This window comes from Marmota monax, unplaced genomic scaffold, assembly GCF_021218885.2.
Source record: "Marmota monax isolate L192 unplaced genomic scaffold, Marmota_monax_Labrador192_F-V1.1 WCK01_AAM20220418_F8-fsc00014, whole genome shotgun sequence".
In the NCBI taxonomy this organism is placed as follows: Eukaryota; Metazoa; Chordata; class Mammalia; order Rodentia; family Sciuridae; genus Marmota; species Marmota monax.
This window is the reverse complement of record NW_026695222.1, coordinates 38,787,760-38,801,794: the sequence shown is the minus strand read 5'-3', so window position 1 is coordinate 38,801,794 and position 14,035 is coordinate 38,787,760. Positions and strand designations below refer to the sequence as shown.

Genomic DNA, 14,035 nt, shown 5'->3' with positions numbered 1-14,035 from the left:
CTGCCCCATGGCACACTCAGGAGAGGCAGCGCCACCCCATCATCCTGGCCTCGTGTCACAGGTGATCTCTCCAAAAGTCGCCTAAGCTCTTGCCTCAGGAGCTGCCCTGCTAGGGCTAAGCCCAAGAGTTGCCTGTCCACAGCAGCAGAGAAGAAGCAGATAGGCTCAGTTGAAGCCTGTGTATAGCCCACCAGGAGCAAGGCCCAAGGATGGCAAACAAGACATTTAATAACAGGGCAAAGGGCAGACAGGTGCACACCAGGCAGCTGGGGCAGGGCATGCCGTCTACTGGGGGTCTCCAGAGAAGCTGTGTCCACCAAGAATGCAGGAGGGGCAGCATTGACCAGGACCTGGGGCTACAGCGCAACTGCACAAGTGCTCAGCAGAACTGCAGGGAAGCAGTGAGACGACCAAGCCATGGTTTCAGGACCGCCAGGGCTGGGGTCTCCACCCGCCCCCACCATCCCTGAAATGACTAGGAGGCAGGCTGGGCACGGCCATCCCTGGTTCACGCCACAGACCCTACATAAGCCAAGGTACCCACTTAACAGAGAATAGGGTTGGGGGTTGTCCTGAGCCCACCCACCTACCTTCCAGCGGTTTCCACATTCATTGCAAACAACAAAGGTGGTCATGGGCTCATCAGAGCTGCGGGTCTGTACCTGTAGGGCACGTGGAGCCCAGGGTCACCACCAATCTCTGCAAAGGGTGTCCCTTGACCTAAGCAGTGCTGGCCTCAGCCCCTGGGGCAGCCTGGGTGACCTGATCTGAGAATGCCCAGTCTTCCAGAGCTGAGCCTGTTGGTACATGAGCCACCAATGGGGAAGTCCTTGTATGGGTCTGAAGGGCCTAGCAAAGCTAAGACTGTCAGCTGAGAATAGGAGGGACCCCATATTGGGGTGACTAGCAGGGATGCCAGTGACCATAGCCACCTTCCAGGAGGCACAAGGGCAAGCCTCATCCCACAGGACCATGGGAAACCAAGACAGCCCTGCACAGACCAAGGCCCCTTGCAGGGCTGGGGCCTTGTTTCCACAGGGAAACAGCAGTTCTCACTGGCCTCCGCAGCCTCACCAGACAAAGACTTATAACCTCCACCTTCTTCCCAAGCTCCCACCATCACTTGTCTCCCCAGACACTTCGGCATCCATTTCCACAGCAGGGTCAGGATCCTGCCTGCACTGACATCCTCATGTCTCCTGTACTAGGCAGGACAGCCCTCCAGCTTCTGTACCCCAGATCAAGTGGGACACTACTTACTAGGCTGGGAGTCCTGGGGAAATGAGGGCCCTGAAAATGCAGGAGAAATCCACACTTGGGCCTCTGCCCTGGCCTAAGTCCAGGCATGAGAGCAGCCCCCACCCAGCCAGGCGGTGACAGGTGTGGGCTCCAAGGAGAGTATGAATGCCCAAAGACATGGGCTCAGGAAGTGGCAGCCACTCGCCTGCGTGTAGGTACAGTTCTTCTTCCTGCACTTGCCACAGGTGAACAGGTCTGTCTGAGTGCCACCTGTGCGTGCCATCTGGTGCTCGCGGATGGCCTCCTTGGTCATGGCCTTGCGGATCTCCTTCAGCTCATCACTGGCCATCTCCTGGGGTGAGGGGCCAAGCACTCAGCCTGCAGCCCCACAGAAGCAGCCCCCAGCCCCTGCAGTGGGGCTCACCTCCGATGTCATCACCGCAATCTGCTGGGGGGTTATGGCACCACACAGCACATTCCGCCGGAGGTCAGGGTTCTTGGCATCCTTCAGGTTGGCAATGCGACTGCGCACACGGTTCTTGTACTTCATGTCTGTGTTTCCCACATCCCGGAAGATGCGTGCAGGCATTTAAGGACCCATGAGGCCACTGTGCTCCACCTGCCCTGCTGGGGGCCATGTGGGGATGTTCTGCCCAGCTACACAGGAGCACTCCACCCACCCAGGCCTGGTGAGGAGCTGAGGGGCCACAGTGCTGCACCTCCCCCAGACACATTCCTAACTGAGATCTAGGCCCCACCAGCAGGCCATGCCAGCCTCTTGGCTCCTCCAGGGAGGGCCCTCCCAGGGTAGCCACCCCATGATCCAGAGAGGCACAGGCCCAGCAATGGTATCCCCCAGCCACCAAGAGGACCTGGGGCCAGTAGCCTATAGACCACCAGAAGCCCTGGGCCCCAAAATCCCTGCACAAAGGATATATTCCTCAATCTGGGCCGACAGTCGCTCACAGTCTGCACCAACAGCCGCATGGTCATCTGCAAGAGGGAGCCCTCACTTGCCACCCACTTGCTTTTCTGCCTGCACCAAACCCTGGCAGCGGGGAGATACACTCACGTCCCTGGGGTCACTGCCCAGGATCCAGGTTCTCTGGTAACCCCAAACACCTCCTGCCTCCTCCAGGGTCACAACAGATTGGGGGAAGAGAGCCACATCCCTGAAGCAGGCCTCTACAGCAGGCAGGGGCAGGCCACGCTGTGCGTCTGGGTGCATATCCAGCCAGGGCCTGCCAGGCACTCACGGTCTGTTTGCAGGGCAGTGGTCAGCAGCTCCCGGCACTTGTTGCGCACAGCATCACAGGTAACAGGCGCTGGGGGAAACGTGGTGATCCTTGGGGTGGACAGCATCCTAGGCAGCTCCGGCCTCTTGCGGCTGGAGAGACAGGGTCAGACTTCAGGCCACAGGCACCCTAGTAGGATGCTGGTCCCCAGAAAAGTAAACGTCACGGCACTGTCCCCACCTTCAAAGCCAATCTGCTGTGCCCTGACAGGCCCTGGCAATGGCCTATCTTCAGTCAATGCCCATGCAGCCTGCCCAGCTCCCCAGAGGGAAGAGTAGACTGTAAAGTCCCTAGTGATCAGGGCGCACTCCCCACATGGGGACAGAATGCTGGATTCTTTTCCCAGAAAGATCTGTGCAGCATCCCCAGCTGCTCAAACTGAGCTGGGGATTCCCTGACACCTCTACAACGTTCCCCTTGCGGAGGACCCAACCGTGGGCCACTTTGCCAACACCTCCCTCTGTTGATGGCAGACCAAGGACAGGGAGTGACCTGCAGCTGCCTGGAGGAAAGATGGCGCAGGAGCTGCCCAAAGTTCAGCCTGTCCCGACCAGGGCCCAGCCCCCATTCACTTACTGCCTGGTCAAGGGCAAAGCGACCCTCAACCACAGCCTGTCACCAGCACACTTCCCAGTCTCCATAGCAACAGGGGCCTGACTTCCCTCCTGGGGACAGTGATGGCCACATATACTTTCAGGACAGGAGAGGGGAACCAGACACCCTGCTTCTGACTCTGAGCAGGATCTTGTAGAAGGGGTTCCAGCCTCAGGCTGAAGGGGACATCCAGAGCAGGCCAGTGAGAACTAGACCAGGACAGGGTCTTGAGGAAGCAGGCAGAGGGTTCCTACAGAGGATCAGATGTGCAGCAGCTCTCTGCTGAGGAAGATGTATGTCAGGGGTCTCATTGACATCTGGGAAGACATGGCCACCCACCTCAGATGGCTGGGGCAGGGAGTCTCAGCTGTGAGACACAGTGCCCAGCATGAGGCTGACAAACATCCTTAGAGAAAGCCCCTTCTTCAGTGCAGTGCCTAAGCACATGAGCATCAGCACCCTTTTTCTGCTGAGGCAGGAGGGTGTACACCTGAATTCAGGTATGCTACCTGGGATCCATGGCCTCTGAGCCATCCTTTGAGGATGATGTGGGCAGAGGTGTGCCCTTCCCCCGGTTCCTGGTTTTGGCATCAGAAGCATCTGCCATTGTCAGAAAAGAGAGGGACAGACTGGTCAGGGGCAGGCCACCATCAAGGTTCAGTTCCATCACCACCAGCCCTTGTCCAACAAAGTGCCAGGAGGCCACCAGGTCTTCCTGCCAGTGGTCCTCTCTCACCCATCAAGCCCATCTACCTCCCCTCACATTCCCCCACTCAAGCAGCTCACTGTGAGGCCCCTCCAGGGCCCCCTCCTGCCCATCCAGGGCCTGCCTTGGGGACTAGGACATGAATATGGTACTCCCAAAGGCCACACAACTGGAAAGTCTCAAGAGATGATGATCGTCTCTCAAGGGTGTGGACAGAACTCAGGAGAGGCTTGGTCCTTCCCAGGTCCAGAAACAAGGCTACCTCCCTACCCCATGGGGGATCTGTGCCGCCCAGGCATCCTGTCCCCAGGAGGAGACCATCTTCCCTCAACCCAACTTTCTCTAGTGGTAGCTCCATCTCCTCCTTCTCCATCACTGGGAACCTGGAGCATCCTGGCCTTACCCTTCTCCTCTGTGTGATCTAAAACAGCCCAACTCCCTCTTTTCTAGGGCTCCTGGATGTCCTCAATGTTCAGTCCAGGTTCTGCACTTGACTCTGCTCTCTACCTGTTCTATATGGAAATTACTCCCCAACACACACCTTTGTTCCAATAGTCATGCCCTACAGACTATCCCACCCATCACTGATGGGCACCCATTGGTCCACTTCCACCCTGAGCTTGGCTCCAGACTTCCTGTAGCCCACTTCCAGGAGGCCAGCTCAGGGTAGCACAGCCAGCAAGAGGCCAAGTGTCCCCTGAACCAGCATGTGGCCTGACCCACACCCAGGAGCTTCTTCCAGGACTTGATGAGGGACTTGGCCAGCGCAATGACCTCCTCGTCCGAGCTCTGTTTCCGTAGGGCGTTGACAGACATCCCAACACGGGTGGACTGCAAGGCAAGTGGCCTAGGTTGGGAGACAGTGGAGACCCATCCCAGGAGTCAAACCCTCTTAGCAGACCCTTGGTGGCTTCCACAAGGCAGGGTCTGGGGATAAGTCATGAGGAAGTAGACACCTCTCTTAGTGGCTCTTGTCCCATTTGGAACTCAGGACAGAGTGAGTTATTCTCAGATGTACCCTCCCTGCCTCATCAAGCATTAGAGAAAGGCAGGAACCCTCTCCTCAAAACTGGTGTTTGTGCCAACCAAACCCTAGGGTGGGGGTAGGCATAGGAAGCCCTGCCACATGCCAGTGGCATGACTATTCCTGGAACTGTGCTGGGCTGCAGCAGGCAGGGCCTACCTGGAGCAGGTGTAGAGTGATAGGCATGGCCTTCAGCTCCCGCAGCAGGTCCATGGCTCCCTCCTGGAAGGAGAAAGGACCTTCATAAAGGAACTTTAGACCTCAGCAGACAATCTTACCTCCTGCCCATGAGGGAAGACACAAGGCAGTAACAATTTGGAGATCAGAAAGAAACCATAATTATTCCACCAGGAGATGCTCAGAGCTCTGCACCAAGAGAGTTTCTGCCCCATGTCAGGGGGGCTTTATTGCCCCTATCTCAGGGTAGGAGAAGGAAGGGCTTTGTAGTCTCACTCCTCACAGGTAACATGGCTTCCCAACCATATCCCTGGCAATGACCTCCCTGACCTCACTCAACATCAGGTCATTGACCAAACAAGAAGAGTAGAAAGGCCACAGCTCCTTCCCAGTAGTAAGGAACACACCCAGATGAAGGTATACCCCAAGTTCCTTGGCCCCCTGTCCCATCCAGGCCCTGGTGGGTAGGATAGCCACTCCTTATAGTGCTCAGCAGGCCAAACCCTTAGGGAACCCTCACTCTGGTTACACCACAACTAGCACCCACAAGGCTCATAGTCCCACTCCTCATGTATTGCCCCAGGACAGCCCCCATCCCTCCTCTGGACCTTGCAACAAATCCCCTGGTCTCCCTCCTCTGCTCCATCCCTGCCCAAGATCTTTATTTCCTTAAAATCCTCATCATACTTCCACAGCAGACGAGCTCCTCCATATTCCCTAAGGGTGGCACCCCAGGACCCTTGCTCCTGAAGATGCTCTGCCCAATACCCTCCCCAGCACATTGACAGATTTCATGCCCCCCAGCTTTGTTCAAACACCTTCTCCTACTTAGGACTCACCTCAGGTAATACCCTACCCTGCCCCTGCCTTGCTGTCCTCCACAAACCACATCACTTTATCCTGCTGTATGCTCACATTGTGTCTCCCCACACTACAAGGGGGCCAAGACAACCCACCCAGCCACTCAGGTAGAGAAGCTGGCCTGCCCTAGTATGTGTGACTTCTATGCTGAGGCACCCCCTGTTTACCCCACCAAGGTAGATCCTACCCCTCTGGCCCTGCAAAGACCAGCCCTGAGGTGACCTCTGGGAGGACAGGTGATCCCCCAGAGGCAAAGGCAGTCCTCCCCTGCAGCCATGTGCACCAGGTGACACAGCTCCAGAGAGTCATAAAAACCACACTAAAGCCACAAGTCCCCAAGGGTCCTCTCAAGTGCTGCAAGAACCCGGGAGGCCCCTCCTCTGCATCCTCTCATGCTGTGCTTCCACCAGCCATCCATGCCTTGTCACCCCTCCTGCCAGCTCATGTGTTGCCATCAGAAGCATCTGCCATTGTCAGAAAACAGAGGGACAGACTGGTCAGGGGCAGGTCACCATCAAGGTTCAGTTCATCACCACCAGCCCTTGTCCAACAAAGTGCCAGGAGGCCACCAGGTCTTCCTGCCAGTGGTCCTCTTTCCCCCATCAAGCCCATCTACCCCCCCTCACATTCCCCCATCTCAGCCCCCTCCCACTTAGGGCTCCTTCAAGGAACAAAACACCTTTCTACGGTCAGCAGGTCATTATTCACTCCCTCTCTGCTGCCCACCATAACCCAGAGATAAGTAAGCACAGTCTTGGAGGGGTTGTTTCCAGCTTAAACAAATGTGTGGGAGCCTGCCCCCTTCCTGGTGTACACCCTAGGCCCGACCATGGCCAACGGGAGCCCAGGCCCAACCCTGCTTGTTCCAAATAGCTACCCGGACCCACACTAAAGTCACAGCCCTGGGCAGGCTACACAGGCCTGAAAAGCCCGTGACTCAGCCGCCTTCACCACCCGGAGTTGTCCCGTGGGGGCGCGGTCCCATTCAGTGCGCTGGCGGGCTCCTTCCAGACCCCTCCCCACCCGAGGCAGGCAGGATGCAGGATGCGCAAAGGATGCTCCCTGGAGGCTGCACGGGTTGCCAACGTATGAAGCTGGGCTGGACCCTGGAGGCCTCGCACGCCTCCTCTGAGGCTCAGCATCCGCAGTCAAGCGGTCTGGCTGCAGGGGCAGAGCCGGCCCTACTCGGCTCTCCACCACCTGCCCACACCGGCTGGCTGCTGGCTGAGGCCCGGCTAAGGGAGGGAGAGAATTTATTAGAGGAACCTCGTTCTTAAGGGTTGTGACAGACAAGGAGAAGCCGGGCCAGGGCAGGAACGCCCCCCGCCGCCTACGGGCCGGAGGGCCGGCAGGGCGGGGCGGCGTCTAATCCAGAGCGGTGGTCCGACGACGAGGTGGAGGGCGGGCCCGGGGCGGGGGTCTGGGCCAGGGCGACATCTCGTCCCGCCTGCGGTGGGCACGATGGGGTCTCGGCGGGATTCGGGACCCGGGGTCCTGGCGGCCCGCGCCCCTCACCGCGCTCTTTCTGGTCACCATCTTGTCCAACCTCCGGGCGATCCGCGCAATTTCCTCCTCCTTGCCCATCATCGCCTTGGGGCCAGCACCCTGCTCAGCTCAGCAACCCAGCCCGGCCGGACCAGGGCCGCAGCCGCCGCGACCCTCGGCCCAAACCCCCCGATCGGCGGCTGCGCACTGCATGATGAGACGCGGAGTCCCCGCCCCACGGACTACAACTCCCAGAAGCTCCAGCGGCGCACACAGCTTCCTGGGAAAAGTAGTCCTGACAAGGCCTCCAGCGGATGACCCAGCCCACAATACCCTGCGCAGAGGACGAGAGGGCGGGGCGGGGAGTGGGAGGAGGGAGGAGGGAGGGGCGGGGCACTCAGGGCGGAGCGGAGTGGGGGCGGGGCTAGGATGAAAAGAGGAGCGGCGAACAGGGAGCAGGGCAACGGGCGGCGAGGGACTAAGGTGAGAAGGAGGAGCGACGGGCGGGGGGGGAGGAGCTAGGAGGAGGAGGCGTGGGCGGGGCGGGGAGGGACTAGGGAAGGAGGAGGAGCGACGGGCGGGACGGGGAGGGACTAGGGGAGCAGGAGGCGTGGGCGGGGCAGGGAGGAACTAGGGGAGGAGGAGGGGCGACGGGCGGGACGGGGAGGGGCTAGGGAAGGAGGAGGCGCTGGGCCGGCCACGATGACTTCTTTACGTTTGTTCCCTGTCGCTCCCACTTTCCAGATGTTCTCGTGGTTCCCTTTTCCCTGTCCTGTGGCTCCGCTGGCCCCTGCACTCGTCGTCCTAGGGCATAGTTTGAATTGTTCATGCCTCTGGTAGAGGTTCCTCCACCAAGAAGCCTGCGGGCATTGGGCGGTGTGAGGGGCAGTACCCAGAAGTGGGGCCTGGAAGGATGCCGGCCCCTTGAGGAAGACGCCCTGGAATCCTGGAGAGGCTGAGAGGACAAGTTCAGCCTCCGAAGTCAGCCTTCCAGGGCACAGATCCCAAGCTCCTCAGTCCCCCCACCTGTGACTTGGGACTATAGAGTCCCCTCACAGCACTACTGTCAGGATGATGTGCACTGACTCATACTGGGAACAGAACAGGGCGGTTAGCTCTCGTGGCATTGCCACGGAGGTTTCCAGGAAGGGACAGATTGCCCTCAGCCAGAGGATGCCAGGTCAGAGAGAGAAGAGGCACAGGGCCAGCATCTCCACCACTGCCTTCCACCTGCTCAGGATGCAGATGCTGGGTGGTGTACTGGAGGGGCACAAATCTGGGGGAGAGTGCAGGCCAAGGGACTGGTGACTATATTCTTATGGGGCCTACTGTTACTGAAATTAAAGCCAAAGAACCATGAGGCCAGGTGGCAGGTTGGGCTGACCAGACACCCTGGGCTGACCAGCCCTGGGCTCTCAGTGTCATTAATTAGATATGATTGAACTCCCAGGAGTTATTGTGCAAATGGAAACATGGTCATGGTCAGTTATGAGATTCATCTTCTTTAATATTTATTTTTTACTTGTAGTTGGACACAATACCTTTATTTAATTTACTTATTTTTATGTGGTGCTGAGAATTGAACCCAGGGCCTCTGCACATGCTAGGTGAGCACTCTACCGCTGAGCCTCAATCCCAGCCTGAGAGTCACCTTTATCACAAGGAAAAAGCATGGGATTCCTTATAGGTAACAGTGTTTACAAATGCACCCCATGATGGGTGAACACAGCCATCCCAGCTTCCACATGGACTGATTTTGCCCCTTTTTGTGAGCCAGGTCTATTTTTCAGCCCAGCCTAACCAAGCTAATCCTCTGTGGCCAGTATCCTGTGTGCAGGAGTGAAGGCTAAGTGTCCAGCCACACCATGAGCTCCAAGAGAGGCTGGAACCACGTACTCTTCAACCACCTTCTGACGAGCTGATACCAACCATACCAACAAGCTGTCAGGATCCCATAAAACCAGTTCTGGGGCTACCCTTGTGCGAGAACCCCAGAAGAATGGCTTCAGAGCTCCAGGCTGTGAGGGCTGCACAGTTGGCTCCCCGCCATCCATGGTGTCAGGTCCATGAACACTGCCCAGCCAGCCCTTGGAGACACAGGTTTCTCAGGACAGAATTGATTTGAAGGCCACCTGAAGGAAGCCCATACCCAAGCTGAGGGAACCTCTGACTACCAGGATGCATCATCACGTCACCCCCACGTGCTCTGTGTACTGTTGCTGGGAACCCCAATGGTCACTTCACCCAGGAGTGAACCTTGCCCTTCAGTGAGTCAGGAAATCAGCACTTGAGTTTTAAGGGTGACAGTTGTGGGGAGATGCTTCATAGCTGTGTGCTGATACGATCGATCAGTTTCCTTTACAGTCCCGTGCGTTTCACTCAGATACTGTCGTTTTGCATGGCACCAACACAAGGACAGGGAACTGAGGAGCTTCCAGCCAAGCACCAGGGCTGCTTGCTGAGCAGAGTGCGGTGCTGGGCTGCAAGTCTTGGGCTCACTTCCCTCCTCCAGAAGAGGCCAGATAGCGTCCCTCCTTGGGCTGCAGTAGGGCCATATGAGATGGCTCAAAGGAGTCTGCCCATATCTAGGGGGTCTCCCCTGGGCTCCCTTGGTATAGCCCTTGAGGAAGAAGGCTGGGAGGCTGGGTCTCTGTGCAGGAGGTGTCTCCTGAGTGGGTCCAGCCAGTGGGCTGCATCAGGGTACAGGCTGAGAAGCATGATAGCCTGGCCCATAGCAGGAACAGGTGAGGAAAGGAAGGAGTAGACCAGGCAGATGGGGTGTTAGAGGCTTCCATCTGGGTGGGTCCCACTGAGGCTGGAAGTGGCCCATGATATGAGCAGCAACAGCCTGTAGGTGGCAGGAGCGAGCCACAGACCTGCCTGGACATTTCATCCTTCCCTAGGGAGGTCCAGCAAGCTCCCAGCAGGAGTCACACTGTCCAGACAGGACCACTAAGCAACCAGGATGAGAATGTGGCCCATCCTGAATGGCTCTTGCTTATAAGGTTGTGGCACCGACCAACTCCAACACTCCTAATCCCAGTCTTAGAATCCCTGTTCCCAGGCCCCTTCTGTGGTCCTAACCTCTATGCCCTTGCTCAGAGGCCCCCCTGGGCTGGGCCTCATCAATCTGGGAAACTTCTTTTCTGGAGCATATTACCCCCAAAACTTCCTGGGCCCCTAGAACCTCCAGGCCCTCAGGAAGCCATAACCAGGTATGACATCAGGACAGGAGGATTCTCCTGGGGATGTTTGCCCCAACAGGGCCCTGTGTCCCCCAGGCCTCACCTTAACTCAGCACAGGGGGAGGGGAGGGATGTCACACTACCCAGGTTGCCAGAACCTAGGAACCAGGACAAGAACAACGTGTCACACAGGTAGAGTGTTCCTGGTAGGAGCCTGGCTTACCCTCCCAGCCCAGCCACCACAGGAGGCCCCCCACTCCACTTCCCATGATGCCCAGACTCAGATTCACCCCACCAGGAGCCCCTGCAGAGGTCCACACCTGCCCCCTACTCCCTGAGGTTGAGCCCCCAGCTTCCTTAGGGATTCTGCCCCTTCCTGCAAGGTATCTTTCATACTTGGTGCCTTTCAAGAGAGACACACCTAGATCTACCCTCAGGACCCCTTGGTGGGCAACCAGCACTATCCTGGGGCCTCTAAGGGGGAGATATCCCAGCTTGAAGTTCTAAGGGGTGGCCATGGCCCTGAGGAGGTCTAGGAATATCCCCCAGGGTCTGCCCTACCAGGTCTGCAGCACATTTGGCCCCCAGCCTACCCCTCCCCCTCCTCAGGCCAGGAAACAGCGGAAGCTCAGGCCATTTATTTTTCTATTTGTGTCCCCCCACCTCCTCCGCTGCCTCCCCCAAAGCCGGCCATGACCCCAGTGACCAGCACAGTGCTTCCCCTCTTGACTGAGGCAGGGCGGTGGTGGGAAGGCTCCTACTGCCAAACTCACATGGAGCCCCCCTTTATTTCCCATCACCAGGAAGTGGGGGGCATGATGCAGCCTCAGGAGCCCTACCCCTCTGTTACCCTGGAGTAGGGGCTGTATTCCAATCCATAAGACCCTCCAGCCTACTGTGGGGCTTCAAGGTCTCTGCCACAGGGCTCTATGGAGCTGTGATCCCAGCCAATCCCACACAAGCCTCCCTTGGATGCTAGCCTCTGAAGTCAAACAGGACAGAGACCAGAACTGACATGCTGCTGCTGGCTTTGCTGATGCAGGTCCTAGCCATCTGGCCTCAGTCTCCCAGTCTGCAGAATGGGAAGAATCACCAGCTCAGGACAGTATCTCTTGGAAAGTCCCCAGCCAGCCCATAACCTGGCCAAGGGCCCAGCTCCCTCCCCCAGAGACAGCACTGGGGGAGGCAAGAGGCATCCCCCAGAGGCCAGTGTCAGCCCTGGCTGCCTGCAGCAGGCTCACTCTAACAATGCACTTCCCCCACACAATTCCCAGAAATGCCGCCCTCCTGCCTTGCCAGCCCGCCAGCCTGGCGGCCACTCCACCCTCCTCCTCCCCAGGGGCCCTAGACGGCCACAGGGTCAGGGGCAATGGGTGAAGCATGGAGGTCTGAGTCCCTGCAGCAAACCCAAGGAGTCCTGAGGCAGCCTGCCCTGCCCTCCTGCAGAGACCAGTGAGACTCCTGGGCCAGCCAGAGCATGGCCCTGGGTAAGGGCAGCCATGGCCAGGCCCCCTACAGGAGCAGAGCCCCTGGCCTTTCAGCTGTGCTGAGGCTGTGGGAAGCTGTCAGATCACACCCTCAAGTCCCCAAGGCTCATTCAGAGAAACTGGCAAGACCCTCCCAGACCCCGCTGGGCCCTGGCCCTCTGTACTCCCTGCCTTTCCACACTGCAGCCCCTTCCCCAGGGCCTCTTCAGGCTCCTATGTCTCCTTCACACATTTCCTTCAGGTTTTCAGATATTGGCTCAAAAGTCACCTCATGAAAAGACAACCTTGTCACCCCAACACAGCCCTCCTCGGGCCTGACACCCTAAATTGTGATGTTTAGGGTTTTGTTGATTTTCTGTCTCTCCACACTAGAATAAAATATTCCCAAGCAGGGAGTTGGGTCTTTTTGTTGTCTACCAAATTCCTACCTCTTAGAGTATGGCCTGGTACCAGCTGGTACTCAATACCCAAGAAGTGGACACAGCCATTCCTGTCTATGACCAAAGAGGGTGGGCAGTCCCCTGGGCCCACGTGCAGCCCTGCTGGTTTTCCACCAAAGCCATTTACAAAGCCAGGACAAGGCACAGAGAAACAAACAGATTCCAGGTGTCCAGTGGCTACTAAGGCAGTGTTCTTCCTCTCTGTTCCTGGCCTCCCTTTCTCCCATCTCCCAGTCTGGCAGGGGAAGGCAGGGCAGTCAGGTTGGACACTGCCCTCCAGGGACCCAGGGGAACCAGCCCACCTGTGCCTCCACAAAAAACACCAAACAGACCAGGGCACATACTGGTACAGGACCAGCAATGCCCACAGACAGGTCCTGGACACAGAGCCCAATAAATGCAGTCGCAGACGCACAGGGGGCCACAGGAGGCTTGGGGCAAAGCCAGGGTGAAGCCAGCAGCCACCAGCAGGGGCCTGGGCGCTGGGCAGAACGTCTGGCGCCGGCTCAGCCCAGGCGGCCCTCCACTCCCTGCTCCGCCACACTGAGGCCGGCCAGCCTTCCTTCCTGAGTGGGTTTCCTGGCCCCGCCCTACAGTTGCCACGGAAACCCGGAGCAGCCCAGTCCAGGCTGGTTCCCACGGAGCCCCTGCGGAGCCGCCTTGCTGGGGAGGCCCACACAGCACGCGGCAACACTCAGGAGGACACACACATCCATGCAGCCCCCAGGGCAGAACACCCCTGGAGGGTGGCCCAGCAGCCCCCCCCCAGGCGTGCGCAGCATGGGACACCCCTGGAAGTGGGCACAAGCTGGGATAGCACCCTCCGCACCTGCAGGCCCTCCACAGCACAACACCCCAAACTCTGGAGCAGTCTTCAGACATCACCGGGACCCTGGACGCACCCTGCTGCTTGTGACCTGCTCACTCACTCCATAGGACATGTTCCAGGCTGCCTTTGGCTTTCACACCCCCACCTCATGAAAAGACAGACACGGACACTCCAACACAGCCTGTGCCCCGCAACACAGAAAAGTCCCCACCCTGTCTGGCTTGCCCTGGAGCACCCAGGGTAGGTAAGATGCACCCCACACAACAGTCTGAGTGTCACTCCTTAGACTACAACAGCACCCACTGGTCTCGCGCACTAGCAGGCCCCACATAACCATACCCTCACTGCCCCACCAGTCCAACACCCCACAAGCACATCCCAGTGCCCACACCACCATCTAGCACTTATGCAACTGAGTCCACTTAATGTGGTGAATTGTGCACTGAACCCTGATCCCAAACCCAGCCTTTTAAAGCATTTGTACCCACTTGGGTCTGTTTGCACCCTCATGCCAGGTGTGCCCAGGCTGCTTCTGCCTGCCTCACTTGCCCTTCCAGGACTGAAAGCAAGGCACAGAGCAGAAAGTCACACTGTCCTCAGAAAAGGCTGAGTGTCCACCTGACCCAGACCTGTCACTGGCAGAGTCACACACACCCACTGGTTCTGAGACATCAGGTCCTGACCACAGGAGAGAGGTCAAGGATGACCCCATT

General features: G+C 58.1%; 1 protein-coding gene across 6 annotated transcripts; it reads right to left on the bottom strand.

Moving 5' to 3' along the window:
- Positions 1 to 165: 165 nt before the first annotated feature.
- Positions 166 to 7,630, bottom strand: Tcea2 (transcription elongation factor A2). Of its 6 annotated transcripts, none has more exons than XM_046433252.2 (11): positions 7,412 to 7,630; positions 5,018 to 5,080; positions 4,609 to 4,681; positions 3,638 to 3,728; positions 2,496 to 2,626; positions 2,176 to 2,232; positions 1,664 to 1,818; positions 1,445 to 1,591; positions 1,261 to 1,290; positions 591 to 662; positions 166 to 388 (listed from the first exon to the last, which is right to left on the bottom strand). In XM_046433252.2, exons 1-11 carry the CDS (start codon positions 7,481 to 7,483, stop codon positions 380 to 382), a joined length of 900 nt encoding a protein of 299 aa, XP_046289208.1. In that variant the 5' UTR covers positions 7,484 to 7,630; the 3' UTR covers positions 166 to 379. The 6 variants fall into 6 exon arrangements, with proteins under 6 accessions (XP_046289208.1, XP_046289204.1, XP_046289205.1 ...); XM_046433248.2 differs by having other exon boundaries at positions 4,554 to 4,665; positions 7,412 to 7,629; XM_046433249.2 differs by having other exon boundaries at positions 4,560 to 4,665; positions 7,412 to 7,628.
- Positions 7,631 to 14,035: the final 6,405 nt, after the last annotated feature.